This window comes from Salvelinus sp. IW2-2015, linkage group LG11, assembly GCF_002910315.2.
Source record: "Salvelinus sp. IW2-2015 linkage group LG11, ASM291031v2, whole genome shotgun sequence".
In the NCBI taxonomy this organism is placed as follows: domain Eukaryota; kingdom Metazoa; phylum Chordata; class Actinopteri; order Salmoniformes; family Salmonidae; genus Salvelinus; species Salvelinus sp. IW2-2015.
In genome coordinates, this window is record NC_036851.1 from 45,661,966 (window position 1) to 45,680,422 (window position 18,457).

At 44.6% G+C, this 18,457-nt stretch overlaps 1 protein-coding gene across 6 annotated transcripts in view; it reads right to left on the reverse strand.

Moving 5' to 3' along the window:
• LOC111970471 (histone-lysine N-methyltransferase SETD5) overlaps window positions 1-18,457 on the reverse strand; it is a 41,341-nt gene that overhangs the window by 22,242 nt on the left and 642 nt on the right. For 5 of the 6 annotated variants that reach the window (XM_023997226.2, XM_023997230.2, XM_023997229.2 and 2 more), the window contains exon 2: window positions 1,372-1,614. In XM_023997226.2, the coding sequence (XP_023852994.1) occupies window positions 1,372-1,442 (71 nt within the window). In that variant the 5' untranslated portion in view covers window positions 1,443-1,614. Of the gene's footprint in view, window positions 1-1,371; window positions 1,615-15,437; window positions 15,506-18,457 lie in introns of those variants that run through there. The other variant, XM_023997228.2, reaches the window with a different exon arrangement.

Consider the following 18,457-nt stretch of genomic DNA (forward strand, 5'->3'; position numbering starts at 1 on the left):
TGTGCCACCTACAGTGTAGCAACAGTGCTGGGTTCAGGTCCATTTATCTGTCCCACCTACAGTGTAGCAACAGTGTTGGGTTCAGGTCCATTTCATCTGTCCCACCTACAGTGTAGCAACAGTGTTGGGTTCAGGTCCATTTCATCTGTCCCACCTACAGTGTAGCAACAGTGTTGTTCATGTCTTTTCATCTGTCCCACCTACAGTGTAGCAACAGTGTTGGGTTCAGGTCCATTGCATCTGTCCCACCTACAGTGTAGCAACAGTGTTGGGTTCAGGTCCATTTCATTGTGCCACCTACAGTGTAGCAACAGTGTTGGGTTCAGGTCCATTGCATCTGTCCACCTACAGTGTAGCAACAGTGCTGGGTTCAGGTCCATTTCATCTGTCCCACCTACAGCAGTGTTGGGTTCAGGTCCATTTCATCTGTCCCACCTACAGTGTAGCAGCAGTGCTGGGTTCAGGTCCATTTCATCTGTCCCACCTACAGTGTAGCAACAGTGCTGGGTTCAGGTCCATTTCATCTGTCCACCTACAGTGTAGCAACAGTGCTGGGTTCAGGTCCATTTCATCTGTCCCACCTACAGTGTAGCAACAGTGTTGGGTTCAGGTCCATTTCATCTGTCCCACCTACAGTGTAGCAACAGTGCTGGGTTCAGGTCCATTTAATCTGTCCCACCTACAGTGTAGCAGCAGTGCTGGGTTCAGGTCCATTTCATCTGTCCCACCTACAGTGTAGCAACAGTGCTGGGTTCAGGTCCATTTCATCTGTCCCACCTACAGTGTAGCAGCAGTGCTGGGTTCAGGTCCATTTCATCTGTCCCACCTACAGTGTAGCAACAGTGCTGGGTTCAGGTCCATTTCATCTGTCCCACCTAAAGTGTAGCAGCAGTGCTGGGTTCAGGTCCATTTCATCTGTCCCACCTACAGTGTAGCAGCAGTGCTGGTTCAGGTCCATTTCATCTGTCCCACCTACAGTGTAGCAGCAGTGCTGGGTTCATGTCCATTTCATCTGTCCCACCTACAGTGGTAGAACAGTGCTGGGTTCAGGTCCATTTCCCTGTGGTTTCTGGGGACATTTCTTCACAGTGTTCAGCAGAACAGTGGACTGTTGGGCTCCTATTTCAATACTTGTCTGATTTAGCCTTGGCATCATCACTATTCAGTTACAGTATGTGATGTATGTGGTGGTTGAGTGCATCAGTGCAAGGTTTTTCCACCTTGTTTATTTTTACAATGCAAGCGAAAGGCTTTCACCATAGTTGACAAGTCTATTTCTAGAAGGTGAAGAAGGATGCGTGCATTCTCACCCCCACACCTCCTCCGCCCGTGCGGTACTCCCTCCCTCCACCCCGCCCGCGCGGTACTCACTCTGATCCAGCAGCCATATCTGAGTAGGACGTTTCTGGTGTGGTGACTCCCAGCGCGATTACTATGCTCATGACGTCCTGCAGTGATGAGGAGGGGAACGGGGGGAGGGAAGAGGAGGGGGGGAAGGGGAGGGGGGGAACGGGACGGGAGAGGGTGATCACGGGGTCCGAACTGCAACGACAGACCACTCTAGGGGTGGGGTGCCGCAAAGCCGCAGCCGACGGCTCACGGACATGGGGAGACCTGAGAGAAAGAGAGAGGTAATTAGTGAGACAATCACCTACACACAGACATAGGGTTGGCACAATTACCGTATAACAGACGGTTATGGATGAAGGCCGTCATGAACACAAACGTAATTATTTTTTATTCTAATAAATGTGTGGAGTGAACAGGTGCCTGGATGAACAGGTGACTGAAGATGGGACGCCCAGGCATTTGTGCAGTTGAGTCTGTTTCTGCTGTAACATGGACTAGACTCTCCAACGTGACGAAACCGTTGCTCCTTGCTGAAACAAGCAAGGTGCTTAAGCAAACAAGTTTTCAGTTGTCGAGGCAACGCCCCCCTCCCTGCAGCAGCAGCACATGCAGTCAGGAGCTGAGTAGTGTCTTTTAGTCCAAAATTCCATGACCGTCACAGCCCTAAAACACAGACACCAAAAACACAGACACTAGACCCACAGACACCACACCCACAGACAAAGTAACAAGTGAACAGTCAGAAAACACAGTTCTGACCCTATGAACCTGAGGGAGTTGGGTAAAGCACCAGCAGGATACAGGCAAAACCTCCATGGTCAAAACACCATTATAGATACAAGCTGGCAATGAAGCAAAAAGCTGCATCCCCCGCTGCTGACACACCACTGGACCATTTCATTTGGATTCTCAACGAACTATCGTGAGTCATCCCAACTCAGAGGTCATACTAAATCCTTGCGAGTCCTCGACAAAACAAGCCTAAAAAGGACTACAGAGGTAGAAGCAGCATTACTCTGCCTCAACTAACAAAGAACCCTCTCAACAAAAAACAGCTGGCAAACTGCTGGTCATGTTCTGTAAGTGTGTGTGAACAATGAACGTGACTTTCAGGACCATGAGTTGGCACCTAGGCCTTCATCTTAGGCAAGTTGGATAAGAATGGTAACAGCAATGACATGGTCAAAACTAACATCTGATACTTCAACAGCTTCATAGCAAAAGTGTTCCACTCAAATCAGATGAGGAACCAGTGTTCATTACAAGCAGCTCTCTTTGGCATTTGTTCCCGTACACACTCGCATGCAGCCCAGGCACAATCACACACACACACACACACATTTACAAACACATGCACAAACACACAGGGGAAATGTTAAAGAGCCACCTATAATACTTCACATAGAACAAACAGTATGCTGAGTCATGCAGGCTGCTCCACCTAGATTGGCCTTGTTACGACAGCAATGACTGCCAGGAGTGGAGTCAGTCTGCATGGCACACTATTCCCTATATAGTGCACTACTTTTGACCAGGGCCCGATGGGTTACTGTGAGCTGTAAGCTGTGGATAAGAGGGTTTGCTAAATGACCAACATGTCAAAGTGACACCCAGGCCAGTGGTGCTATATATCCAGTGTGGAGAAAAACAACAGACAGATCCCCCAGTCACCACCTCCACCACCCCTACAGTGGGAGCTCTAACTGGGCCTCTCTCCTCCTCACCGGGTGCAGTACCAAGGAGAACCAGCGGGGGCAGTGTTTGCCCAGACACACCACAAGGGTGAGTCATCCAGCCGGCTGTCATATGATCCATACACCACGACAACAACTCTGGAACACTGAGCAACACTCCTCCGACTCTCTCGCGCTCTGTCTCATCCGCCCAGCCACCTCGCAGGCAGGCAGGCAGCAGACTGAGGCTGCAGAAAGAAGAACCAGCCCTGGGAGCGTGTGAACCCAGCAGCAGAGAGCGGGAGAGGATCTGGCATAGAGCAAGGTCATCTGAAAACTCACTGACTCTCAGTCATGAAATTAAGTGAACGTACTCAAATGTACACGAGGGCGCGCGCATGTACATACACTGTCGCACACACGAGGAAGTGGTTTTCACACGTAACGCTGGCGGTAATGCAGCTAATATTGGTTTGCACAATGAAGACGACACTACACGTAGACTTTATGACCCATCCTTGTATAAAGCGCATTGTTCTCCTGTGGTGAGTCCAGTAATTGGTAGCCTGGTCAAAGTACTGAGATGCATGGCATTTCTGAACTGGTCCCTTAGCTACGCTAACACTAGCTTGCATGCATGCATTCCCAGTGGCTAGTTACCAGCATCTAGGCAACAACAATGGATTACCTAATAGCCTAGCACCCTCCACTAACGTCAAGGTCAGTTAACTCTGGGCAGTTTCTAGCCGAACAGTGACGACTGCGGAAAAATATGCACCCTTTCTCAGAGTGGTTGTTGCCCAGAAAACATAAATCCAAATACAATAGTGGAAAGGTGTGGCCCTAGATGTGTGTGTTGCTCTGTTACAAACAGATTCAAACTTGTGTTTGGTTTGATAAGAACAATATACAAAGTGTTTATGATACAGAACATGCCAATTTTACACTTCTGAGTTGAAATCCCCTTTAAATCTGAGGGACTTTGTTACTTTTCAATAAAATGCTTATCTTGTGCAAATACAGTAGGCTGTAGTAAGAAACGCCGACCCGTGTTTTGCTTGGATGTGGATTCAGTCTATCTAGCATGTACAATCGTAAAATTGTACTTTAGGGAAAAGTTACGTAATATGTAAAGTTATGCAAGGTCACACAAAGAGTTACTCTTAACAGTGATTTTAAGAAGAAAAATAAAATCCCATAGCATATGGCCAGAGTGCCATAGAGAAAACAAGAGCTTATTAGAAACAACTTGACTGTTAGTAGTGAGATACATTTTTGGGACAGAAATAGCCGGTTCCCTGCGAGGCCTCAAAGGGAGTTCACCTTTGGGCCTCGTTCCAAAACAACAATGAACCGAGAGGTATATTCCAGAAGGGCCTCTCTTACCTCTCCCCCTTCCTCCTTCCCTTGTTTGCTCCCCCCAGCCTTGAATAGCAGGCTCAAATTACCAGCGGGCTCAAAGTCTTTTCACTTCAACAGAGGCCATTTTGGAGGAGTCCGTGAGGGTGATAAAATGAACAGCACAGAGGAATTATTCACATCCCTCTTCCTCCTGTCCTTCACTCCTCTCCCTCTCCTTCACTCCCCTCCCTCTCCTTCACTCCCCTCCCTCTCCAGACACAGTTGAGCTCTACTAGATGTGCTTGTACCATCTGGTAATAAATTATTTTGATTCCTTTTAATATTTGAATGATTTAGGTGCTCACCTGTCCCTGGAGGGATATAGTCTACGTAAGCCGTCACAAGAAGGGAGAGGAAACAGATGTTTACAGACAAACACACAAACAGCTGAACACCTAGAAACAGCCTAGCAGGCAGAGTAAGCCATGCACCGCTTGACCAAAACATACAGACAGACCCCCCCGCCATAACAAACCGAAGTGAAGCAGCCATGCAGCTCACTCCGCACACAGCCAGCCATATTTCAGGAAATAGGCTGACCGGGGAGAAAAATAAGTCTGTGTGTGTGTGTGTGTGTGTGTGTGTGTGTGTGTGTGTGTACTCTCATTCAATAGGCCCTAGACATAATGAACACGTTTTTTTACAGTTGGAAATTCCCTCGGTGCTGTTTTAGGAGACTAGGTTCAGGAGAAGGGGAACTGACAGGGTGAAAACTCCTTGGGCAATGTGTTCTTCGATATGTAAATAGTGCCACTCCCTGCCCTTGCTCTGTTGCCATTGAGGAGCATTGGTGCTGGGTTTCGGGTGCTTGCCCAATTGACAGTTAGCCTATACACAGAAGCACAAAGCACAGAATAAATGATTGTCAAGCATCAACTTTTTGATTTCTGTCACATAACAGAGGATTTCCCCCCTTCCATTGCTCAACGGATGTCACAGCCAGGGTTAAAAATTAAATTTGAGCCCTTTTAATTATATATATATTTTTTTACTTACAGAGAGGTGTTTGTTGAAAGTATTATTTAGCATAGGGCTTTTCTGTCGCACAGCAATCATTGTGCAAAACACTATCACTATCCCGTCATGAGACCCCGTCGGCACCGTGTCAAGTCATGCCCCTGTTCGTGTTCCAAAGATCAGCCTACACCAACCCTCAGCTCCCAGCTGTGCCCTGGAATATGTGAATTGATTGCCCCCCATCTATCGTCAGAGTTTGTACTGCTAGGTGACCTAAATTGGGATATGCTTAACACCCCGGCCGTTTTACAATCTAAGCCAGATGCCCTCAATCTCACACAAATGATCATGGAACCTACCAGGTACAACCCTAAATCCGTAAACATGGGCACCCTCATAGATATCATCCTGACCAACTTGCCCTCTAAATACACCTCTGCTGTTTTCAACCAGGATCTCAGCAATCACTGCCTCATTGCCTGCGTCCGTTATGGGTCCGCGGTAAAACGACCACCCATCACTGTCAAACGCTCCCTAAAACACTTCTGCGAGCAGGCCTTTCTAATCGACCTGGCCCGGGTATCCTGGAAGGATATTGACCTCATCCCGCCAGTAGAGGATGCCTGGTTGTTCTTCAAAAGTGCCATCCTTACCATATTAAATAAGCATGCCCCATTCAAAACATTTAGAACTAAGAACAGATATAGCCCTTGGTTCACTCCAGACTTGACTGCCCAGCACAAAAACACCCTGTGGCGTACTGCACTAGCATCGAATAGTCCCCGCGATATGAAACTTTTCAGGGAAGTCAGGAACCAATACACACAGTCAGTTAGGAAAGCAAAGGCTAGCTTTTTCAAACAGAAATGTGCATCCTGCAGCACTAATTCCAAAAAGTTTTGGGACACTAAAGTCCATGGAGAATAAGAGTACCTCCTCCCAGCTGCCCACTGCACTGAGACTAGGAAACACTGTCACCACTGATAAATCCACGATAATCGAGAATTTCAATAAGCATTTCTCAACGGCTGGCCATGCTTTCCACCTGGCTACCCCAACACCAGCCAACATCTCTGCACACCTCGCAGCAACTGGCCCAAGCCCCCCCGCTTCTCCATCACCCAAATGCAGACAGCTGATGTTCTGAAAGAGCTGCAAAATCTGGATCCCTACAAATCAGCTGTGTTAGACAATCTTAACCCTCTCTTCCTAAAATTATCCGCCGTCATTGTTGCAACCCCTATTACTAGTATGTTCAACATCTCTTGCGTATCGTCTGAGATTCCTAAAGATTGGAAAGCAGCCGCGGTCATCCCCCATTTCAAAAGGGGGAGACACTCTAGACCCAAACTGTTACAGACCTATATCCATCCTGCCCTGCTTTTCTTTGATCCACCTCTACGCAGACGACACCATTCTGTATACATCTGGCCCTTCTTTGGACACTTAACTTCTCTAGGGTAGGGGGCTGCATTCGGATTTTGGATGAAAAGCATGCCCAAATTAAACTGCCTGCTACTCGGGCCCAGAAGATATGATATGCATAGAACTGGTGAATTTGGATAGAAAACACTCTAAAGTTTCCAAAACTGTTAAAATAGTGTCTGTGAGTATAACAGAACTGAGTTTTTTTTGGGGGGGGGGGGGGGGGGGGGGGGGGGGTTGTAGTTTTCTATTCAATGCCATTACGGTATCCATTGACTTAGGACTCAAATTGCAGTTCCTATGCCTTCCACTAGATGTCAACAGTCTTTAGAAATTGTTTCAGGCTTGTATTCTGAAAAATGAGGAAGTAAGAGCAGTCTGAGTGGACCTTAAAGTATCACAGAGCTTTTTCATGTGCTCGACTGAGAGAGGGCCTTTCTTGTTTACCTTTTATATTGACAACGTTAATGTCCGGTTGAAATATTATCGATTATTTAGGCTAAAAACAACCTGAGGATTGAATATAAACATCGTTTGACATGTTTCTATGAACTTTACGGATACAATTTTGATTTTTTTTGTTTTCCCGTTTTGACTGCGTTTGAGCCTGTGGATTACTGAAGAAAACACGCGAACGGAGGTTTTTGGATATAAAGAGACTTTATCGAACAAAAGGAACATTTATTGAGTAAATGAATGTCTGCTGAGTGCAACCATATGAAGACCATCAAAGGTAAGGGGTTAATTTTATCTCTATTTCTGTGTGTAACTCTTCTACTTGGCTGGTTACTGTTTGTAATGATTTGTCTGCTGGGCTATGTTCTCAAATAATCGTAAGGTATGCTTTCGCCATAAAGCATTTTTTAAATCTGACACCGTGGTTGGATTCACAAGAAGTTCATCTTTAAACCTATGTAAAATATGTTTTGTTTTCTGAATTTTTATAATGCGTATTTCTGTATTTKAATTTGGCGCCCAGCAGTTTCACTGGCTGTTGAAGAAGTGGGACGCTACCGTCTCACGTACCCTAGAGAGGTTAACAAACCTCCAAACAAGCTTCAAAGCCATACAACACTCATTCCGTGGCCTCCAACTGCTCTTAAATGCTAGTAAAACTAAATGCATGCTCTTCAACCGATCGTTGCCAGCACCCGCCCGCCCGACTAGCATCACTACTCTGGACGGTTCTGACTTAGAATATGTGGACAACTACAAATACCTAGGTGTCTGATTAGACTGTAAACTCTCCTTCCAGACTCATATTAAGCATCTCCAATCCTAAGTCAAATCTAGAATCGGCTTACCATTTTTGCAACAAAGCATCCTTCACTCATGCTGCCAAACATACCCTCGTAAAACTGACTATCCTACCGATCCTTGACTTCGGCGATGTAATTTACAAATTAGCCTCCAACACTCTACTCAGCAAATTGGATGCAGTCTATCACAGTGCCATCCGTTTTGTCAACAAAGCCCCATATACTACCCACCACTGCGACCTGTGTGCTCTCGTCGGCTGGTCCTCGCTACATATTCGTCGCCAAACGCACTGGCTCCAGGTCATCTGTAAGTATTTGCTAGGTATAACTCTGCCTCATCTCAGCTCACTGGTCACCATAGCAACACCCACCCGTAGCACGAGCTCCAGCAGGTATATTTCACTGGTCATCCCCAAAGCCAACACCTGCTTTAGCCGCCTTTCCGTCCAGTTCTCTGCTGCCAATGACTGGAACGAATTGCAAAAATCACTGAAGTTGGAGACTTATATCTCCCTCACTAAGTGTCAGCTGTCAGAACAGCTTACCAATCGCTGCAGCTATACACAGCCCATCTATAAATAGCCCATCCAACCAACTACCTACCTCATCCCATATTTGTTTTTGTTTTTCTGCTCTTTTGCACACCAGTATTTCTACTTGTATGTCATTATCTGCACATATATCACTCCAGTGTAAATTGCTAAATTGTAATTACTTCACCACTATTGGCCTATTTATTGCCTTACTTCATTTGCACACACTGTATACAGATTTTTCTATTGTGTTATTGACTGTAAGTTTGTTTATCCCATGTGTAACTCTGTGTTGTTTTTGTCGCACTGCTTTGCTTTATCTTGGCCAGGTGGCAGTTGTAAATGAGAACTTGTTCTCAACTGGTCTACCTGGTTAAATAAAGGTGAAATAAAAAATAAAATAAATCTCTGTCACCCAAAAACCACACCGCTTTTTTTTTTTTAAGTCAGACAGGACAGCATGAAACCTCACGGACTAAAATGTTCATAAATGTGAAACTGAATAAGTACAAAACTTTCAACCTTGGTGATGTGGATGAGGCATAAGCATTTTGTTAGCAAATGTATTTTTTACACCAGAAACTTTTAATAGAAGCAGAAGACATATAGCCTGGCACAATGCGAGCCCCTTCACTCACACAGAACGTTTGAGAAATAGACTTGAAACGACAAGGTGGATCAGCAAACTCATCTGGCGTTTCAATGCTTCCAAACGTCAGTTACTGGGCGTAGCCTAGCAATGCATGTTTTACTGGGGGGGGGGTTCTTTTAACTGCAGCTACTTGACATTGGAAAAATCTGATTCTTGCAGTCATTGTTTTAGCACTATCCACTGCGTTTTTAAACTACGGTGCACGACATGGTTTAAATGTCCCCACAAATCAGCACAATCTACTTTTTATTTTGTTCAAACTGCCATTGTCTTGAAGCCAACATTGGGATCATATATACTCTGCTGATAACCATACAACAATAAAACAAAAAGAGTAAAAGAGAGCAGGGTACAATATGGCGATCTTAACAAAATTAGGAATTTGTGGCAAATGCATGGGGGCCGCCATCTTCATGCACCTCTGCTATTGACTAGAATTGAAATTGACCTCAACCCTGGAGCTTACATTTTGATGCACAAGGTACTGGCTGAGCTGCATTGAAAGAACATCTGTGGTGGGTGATGTGAAGTTCTAAAAAATACATCACTAACAGAACATTGATCAAAAGAGGAATAGCTAGCTTCTGGGAAACTAGTAGAAAATGAAGGCCTCAATAAGAAATATTTTTCTGGTTTAGGAAAATAAAAGAGAGAGTCTAAGGTTCTTGAAGCAGGTAGATAGTAAAGCTCCTCTCTGGAATCCCACACGATATTTGGCAGAAGTCGCTAGTCATTTATGCAACCCTTCCACATGAAAATAACGGGGGAAAGAGAAAGTGAGAGAGATAGAAAGAGCGAGAAGGAGAAAGTGAGATGGAGAGAGAAAGTACAGTATGCATGATAACAGCTCCTCCATCTCTCTCATCCTCTTTGAATGTCACAACTGTCTGCTATACGCACAACCCAATTGTTCCCCACAGCGACAGTCTCCTGGTCTCACAACACAAATAGGACCCCACCCAGCCTCCTGTTAAAAGCAACCCCCTGAAAGTAAACATGGGATACTGAGACGAGGTAGAATATTAATAATCCCACGAACTGAGTCCCAACACTCATTCTTTTTTGATATCGCGATTTAGGCTAGCCCTAGTTGAGACAGCGCCTCAAAATCAAATGGCTAAACCGCGATTTCAACTCCAATTTGGTTAGCCATCGTGTCGTCAGATCAGAACACCGATATCATGACCTGACGGTTCTCATGCCATGCGGTCAAGCAGCGAGAAGCGCATTGCAGCCTGTCATTAACACAACAGTGTCCAGCTGTCTGAATGGATTGGGACCAGAGTGGGGATGAGGGGGACACAATGGAAAAACAAAAAAGGGGGAGCAGGCCGACAGAAGGGCCAATGTGTCACAAAATCAATCATCTGTTTCGGAAGCAAACAAACCAAGCCACTGTCTACTGGGACAGAAGAGGAGAGAGAGAGAGAGAGAGAGAGAGAGAGAGAGAGAGAGAGAGAGAGAGCCTGAGGGAAAGGGAAGAGATGCTGGTTTGGGTTCACAATAGAACTGGGACGATAAACAGAAGATTATCGACACCGACCATAACGATCACATATCGCAGGCATTTTGCTGATGTCGTTCATTATGGGTGATTGTTTTTAAAATGTATCTGTTATTTTACCAGGTAAGTTGACTGAGAACACGCTCTCATTTGCAGCAACGACCTGGGGAATAGTTACAGGGGAGAGGAGGGGGATGAATGAGCCAATTGTAAACTGGGGATTATTAGGTGACTGTGATGGTTGAGGGCCAGATTGGGAATTTAGCCAGGACACCGGGGTTAACACCCCTACGCTTACGATAAGTGCCATGGGATCTTTATTGACCTCAGAGAGTCAGGACACCCGTTTAACGTCCCATCCGAAAGATGGCACCCTACACAGGGCAGTGGGCAGTGTCCTAATCACTGCCCTGGGACATTAGGATATTTTTTAGACCAGAGGAAAGAGTGCCTCCTACTGGCCCTCCAACACCACCTGGTCTCCCATCCAGGGACTGACCAGGACCAAACGGGGACAATTGATGGGTAATAGTTTAAAGGGTAATTAAAATAAAAACTGTGGCACACATTAATGTTATTACTAACATTCTCACATCAATTCAGGCAATTTAATCGCCATATGGATTTCTGTCCATATCGCCAATTTCTAGTACACAACATCTCAGTCTGACCTATCACTTTCTATTAGTCAGACTGACACAAGAGCTGCTCATTGAATAAATAAAGTCTGCTTCTCGATGTTGAGGTAGCAAACCATCTGTTTAGAGTAGATGTTAATAGGGCCGTACAAAGTGCCAAAGACGCAACAAAAGCAACAGTCGACATTCATCATGGGATGGTTACTTTCTTACATTTGTTGGAACTTGTTGGCTGGGCTCAGTGCTTGACTTTTGGTCACTTCACCACAAGAAGGCACGTCTGCCTTCTATTTTTGCATCAGCCTGCTTCATGGGTGTCAGGGTGGAATTTTCACATCAAAAAAGGGAGAAATTAAAATAAATGTAAAAGGCAGTGAGTCTGAGTAACAGTCTCTTTAGCTAATACACTCCCTGTACTTCATGTAATAGTCCGCAGAAGCCTGAGCAAAAAAACTAAACAAGGGCCTGACCACTCATTGTCAGATAAGCCCGTGTTCTAGCATAACATAAAGCAGTCTCTCTCTCTCTCCCATGACGAACACATTTACATGACATTTCCATTTCCTCCTTTAGCTGACGTGCTTATGCAGCGAGACAGACGGTCAGCCTTCACTCCACCTCGCGCTGATGTTGATCAGAAAACGCATACGTATGCTAACGCTAGACCAGACGCAGCGTCACACAGACAACAGAGCGGCCATTTTGACATGCCTTCGGGTTCCTGGGTTTAGCCTATCAAATCAATGTATTTGTCAAATGCGCAGAATACAACAGGTGTAGACCTTAGTGAAATTATTACTTACAAGCCCTTAACCAACAATGCAGTTAAGAAAAATGAGTGTTAAGTTAAAAAAAATAGATAAGTAAAAAATAAAAAACACAAATAAATAAAGAGCAGCAGTAAAATAACAGTAGCGAGGCTATATACAGGGGGTACCGATACAGAGTCTGTTGCCCACCAATTCTACTCTGTTTTGGGCTCAGGAAATGCAACGATACAAATGATTTAAAACAGGCACAAAAATTACATTGTACAGTATTCAATAAAGTAAGCATGGATGAGTGAAAACATTTAGACCATTGCTTGGTGTTGGTGAAGAGGAAGTAAATGGAACAGCTAGTGCTGCCTAACCTCCAACTCAGCCATAACCAGTTTTGGGAGGGAGACAAATCTGAAGCAAGGCAATAAAAAGGCACCCCTCCCCCCAACAGGAACCTCAGTTCCAGGTCACAGGAGGCGGCGGATAGAGCAGGAACAACTTCCCCATTTGTTTTCAGCTGCGTATTACAAAAGTGGGCAGCTGCAGTGGGTAGGTAGGTGTTGAAGGATCTGACTCCTATTTAGTTTATTCATCTTCTTTATTTGCTCTCTGCGGTGCGACAACACCCTTTGTGTAAACACGTGTCAGAAATATGCACAAGGTTTTGCAATGTTTCAGCTGGCCAAGGCAAATCCGTCAGTATTCTGACCTTGAGCTTGTTTTATTGTCCCCGACACACATTTGAAGGGAAAACACTGCATATACAAAAGTATGTGGACACCCTTTTAAATTAGTGGATTCAGCTATTTCAGCCACACCCGTTGCTGACAGGTGTATAAAATTGTGCACACAGCCACGCAATCTCCATAGAAAAACATTGGCTGTAGAATGGCCCTTAGTGAAGAACTCCGTGACTTTCAATGTGGCACCGTCGTAGGATACCATCTGTCCAACAAGTCAGTTCGTCAAATTTCTGACCTGCTAGAGCTGCACTGGTCATCTGTAAGTGCTGTTATTGTGAAGTGGAAACGTCTAGCAACAACAGCTCAGCCATAAAGTGGTAGGCCACACAAGCGGACAGACAGGAGACGAAGCGCGTTGCGCATAAAAATGGCCTGCCCTTGGTTGCAACCCTCAATACAGAGTTCCAAACAGCCGCTGGAAGCAATGTCAGAACAATAACTGTTCGTCGGGAGCTTCATGAAATGGGTTTCCATGGCCGAGCTGCCGCACACAAGCCTAAGATCACCATGCGCAATATCAAGCATTGGCTGGAGTGGTTCAAAGCTCACCGCCATTGGACTCTGTAGCAGTGGAAACGCGTTCTCTGAATCACGCTTCACCACCTGGCAGTCCAACGGACGAATCTGGGTTTGGCGAAAGCCAGGAGAACGCTACCTGCCCGAATGCACAGTGCTAACTGTAAAACTTTGATAGAGAAGGAATAACGGTCTGGGGCAGTTTTTTTATGGTTCGGGCTAGACCCCTAAGTTCCATGGAAGGGAAATCTAAACGCTACAGCATACAATGACATTCTAGACGATTCTGTGCTTCCAACTTTGTGGCAAAAGTTTGGGGAAGGCCCTTTCCTGTTTCAGCATGACAATGCCCCCGTGTACAAAGGGAGGTCCATGCAGAAATGGTTTGTCGGGATCGATGTGGAAGAACTTCACTGGCCTGTACAGAGCCCTGACCTCGACCAAGAAAAACAGAACAAAAGAGAACAGAGTGCGAAGGACGGAGCATGAGAGCGCAAAAGCAAAGAACATTAGAGAAAGGGAGGGAGTGAGGAAACAGCCTAGAAAGAACGAGAGAAAGGAGGAGAATGAAGAGTTTGAGTGCAAGATGATTACGTAGCTCCCCGCCTTGTTTTTCCCCACCAGCCACCTCCTCCCCCTCCAACACAGCTCCCCCAGTGCAGTGGTCGGGCTGAGGAATCGGCGGGCGCCATTGGAGCAGCTTCAGAGCCCCTGGGCCAATCAGAGAGCCAGGCATCCCAGCGACTTGTTTTTAACCCCATTGTGCAAGATGAGCCAGCAACACAACACAGAGCAGCTGCCAGAGAGCAGTGGAGAGAGGGGGGAGGAGAGAGAGCAGGGAGGAGTAAGCGAGAAAGAGAGTCACATATGCAGGCCGTTCCACACACACACACACACACACACACCCTTGCGCAAATGCATATTAAAATTCAGGCAACCTTCACTGGCATGGACACGAGCAAAACAACCAACGTGCCAAAGGCAATCAATATCCAACTGGTACAGTACAACACACATCCAGTCAGTAAAAAAGGTGCAGAGACAGGAAAGGCAACTGTGGTTGAGACCCATTTACTATTAGGCGAGGAAGAGGTAATGGCTTCACTAAAAGCCATTGCAAATCACTAACAAACAAGGAAGTAGCTAAGTACAAACCACAGAGGTCTCTCACAACCAAGCTTCTGTCGTTCAATTCTCTGAGCGGTGAATTCGATCCGTCAAAATAACGACACTTTTAAAACAGGGACTGCAGAAATACACCACATTACCATGTCAATGGGCACACCTGTTCTTCATGTAATGACACAGTGTGCCATCAACATGTATATGGTCAGCGGAGGACTTCATTTTCCCTGCCTAAAGCAGTCTGCACGACGGAGCTGGAATCCTGTCTTCCTCTGTTGGAAACAGGCCAGTATTCTGTCTCTTTCTTACATACACCGGCTGGAAAACCTAGCTAATCTACTCGCATGCTAAGGTGTTCAACATTCCAGAAACATCAATAAATCAGCAACTTCAACTTCCATTGATTGGTTTTATATAGACGGATTTGTTGTTTAGAGACAAAATCGACGGGTTTGGATTAGATTGTTGAACATATAAACTATATTTCGTCTCCAACGTTTATTGGAAATGTAAAAACAACATAAAAACCATCAAATACATGGTTACAGTTGTTGGTTAGCTAGCTAGCGAATTTCTGCCATTTTAGCATTGACATGAAATCAGTCAAAACACCTCAAAACAAGACATGGTATAAAGAGCAAGATTAAAGTAGCTGAAATGAATCACAATTCCCCACATGGCAGTTTGTCATTGTTATCTGACCATCCAGAATTACAACAACTCAGATTTCTGCCCCATTGAAGCGTGCACATCGTTTTCATGATGTTGTCAGCTAACCCATCTATTAGTTACAACGACACATTGTTGCCCAACAGTTATTGATCACTTGCAGTGCTTTTAGGGCTGTGTGTATAGCTAGCTATACACATTAATAGGAACACAGAATCAGGCCAGACTAACCTTGCCTGGCTAGCCAGACTCCTTGCGGCAGCCAAATGCTACACCACGCCGACAGATATTAGTTTCTTCTCCACAATGGGTCTGGATCTGAGTATCTCCCCAACCCTTGACTGAATGTGAACACATTCGGGGCCATCTGATTGGTCCAAAAACCGATGAAAGAACACACTTGGGTAAAGCAGCAGTTTGAAAATTCGTCATTGGCTTTGATACTCTGATTGGTTAGAAACAATCCAATCGCTGATGACTTTGTTTTGTACTGCGCCCCTCATCACCACAAACAACGTCAATGATGGCAGTCTCAGACTGAAGTATGTAGTGATCAACGGAAGGATTTAGTGTGAGTCGTCAGGCTAAGACTAACCTTGCCCTTCTGCACATTCCTTTAGATCTCCGACCGTTGGAGGGGCCCACTTTTGGGGGGAATTCCGCAGCCTCCAGACACACACAAAGGGAAATCCAAGCAGGTTATTCAACAGTACTGTCGAAGACAAACTTGCCAAGGTTAACACATTAACAGTATAGGCTACTGTGTATAGCTGAAGCCATTTTATCTTCCTGAATCACTCATTCAACCCTTTTACATTAACTCATGCATGTTGATTGTGTTGTGTTTTTACATTTATGTAGGCTAACTTTATGTCATGCGGAAAATGTGAGCCTGTTTAATAGAGGTCGACAAATACAAAATGGGAGGCTATATGAGGCGGGTCAATGAAAGGGCCAGGTAGACCACGCACACATTTCACAGTATTTGCAGATTGGGTTAAGAAAGCAAGCCATTGTGTGTCCGTGTCCCAATTCTCCGTGAGTTTCTTAGGAACTGGTGTGTTTGTCTCCGTGAGCACAGTTTATTTTAGATAAAAAGAAGGGTCAGGCGAGGGAGAGTGTGGGGCTCATGTTTTCAATGGTCATGAGGCCAGAAAGGCAGCGGCAAGGTTATTAAAATACGTGAAAACATATTCAGAGAATGCGAGCCGGGACCAATCAAAACGAGTCCAGGCTGTGCGCTGTGCCAACCGGCAGGCAGTCTTCGAGACCAACAAAAACATTCAAATCCAGCCTACTCTGAAATAGGATAGGTCGTGGTAGCCGAACGGTTTTATCATTCCATTTTATTTCTGGAAATATGCAAGAATGGACTAACAGTATTTTGCTGTTATATGGAACAGGAACACTTGATGTTGTAACAATGGGGAGGTTTCTAAGCAGAGCTAACTCATCAACAGCAGAATATATTACCTTGCATTCACCCACACAACTACCCAATCACCTTTTTACCCACAACTACACTGCTCTCGGTCTGGGAGCTCAACACGAACACGATGAAGCGGCTACCCACAAGCAGTGGCCCTTTTATATTATAACAACGCATTAGTGAAACATTCCAACAGCTGCCAGCCAATACACAAAATGACACGATAAGATCAGTAAGCATACTATGCAGAACAACTACGTCAACAAGATAACTTCATCCGGTTAGATCTAAAAATAAACTGGGCGGGCTTGTCCAAATCAAGTCTCTTGAAAGATTGTAAAGACTAATTAGTCTACATTGGTGGCTACTAAGTGAAACAATTGTCCCTCGAATTCCTCATATCGGTCATTACCAGTGTATTCATTGTCCAACATAGACAGACGGTTAAACAGGCCAAAACAACAGTGTTAAATCAAATTTAGCAAAGCTGAAAGCTCGATATCCGAGTCTACAGCCATTCCATTCTCTAGCAACAATTTTCGGTCCAAAGGAAACGCGAGCTCTACTCAAAAATACCACCCATTTCTCTTATCCGCCACAGACGTTGGGGGTTGGTAAATTAGAGAAATAAGTCACTACTCTTGAGATATGGCGTTCTATTAGCTTTAATCCATAAAGTAAAAATGTTAAGTGGCCCAATCTTATGTAGCGCATATATATATATATATATATTAATATAAAACAAACACACTTCACACGCCAGGAACTCAAACGCATCTAGTGTTAGACTAACAATAGTACCGTTACAGTATTGGCTAACTGAACACGAAAGGGGGATAGCCTAAATCAATGAATGCAAAGCTGTAAAAATATGCACCATGTCACAACTCGGACACATAACGAAATACTGTTTATCAAGTGTGGACACAATCAACTGGAAAATGTCCCAACAGCCTTACTAGTCTGGTCAACTAGGTAGTTATCTACCTTAGGGACATTTACCTTAAATTTTTCTCCAAAGCTACTCCTAAATATAATGATAGCTGCCAAGAAAAGCAACGTATCAAGCTGGTGATTCCAAGCCACACGCAGCCATCTACGCTATCAGTTAGTCAAGCAGCTTGTAAGCAACCTATTTTGCCAATCTTAGTTGGCTAACTAATAAGCACCAGACCACGGGCAATAAGAAGAATGTCCTCTTGAAGTGTGGTTTATTCTAATGTAGTATAAAACCAATCACTACGTGGCCAGTAACTTCAAGAGAAAATGTAATATAACTAATAATACCTAAGTTAGTTAAAATAACTAGATATAATAGTAAAGCTAAAACAAGGCAATAATCAATTTCGTGAGAACAAGAAAGGTGACGTTATTCAGCTGTTCAGCCATCGTGGGAACCAACTAACGTTATTATTACAAGTAGATAGGTACGTTGGAAATAGTGTTAATGAATACAATGCGTTCATTGCTGAGTTAGTAAAGTCAAACTCACGAAAAATCATAAATGTAAAACTAAGAATACAATGTTTCAGGTGATCATAAAACAGGAATGAACATTGTTTATCATCAGGTAAACGTTGGTTAGCCTAGCTAGCTAACTATCAAATAATTGCAATGGATGTAGCTAGCTAAGTTACATGGCCAAAACCAAGGACAACCATTGCAAACATCAACTGCTTTGCGATATAAGACAATAACAGGAATATTAGCATAAGGATTAACAAAGTGAACAGTTGCATTTGATAAGTTAACAGGTTTAACTAGCACAGAATTTGTGATGACGTTATGATAGTGAAAGACAGCAAGCAATCCAATGTGTTTC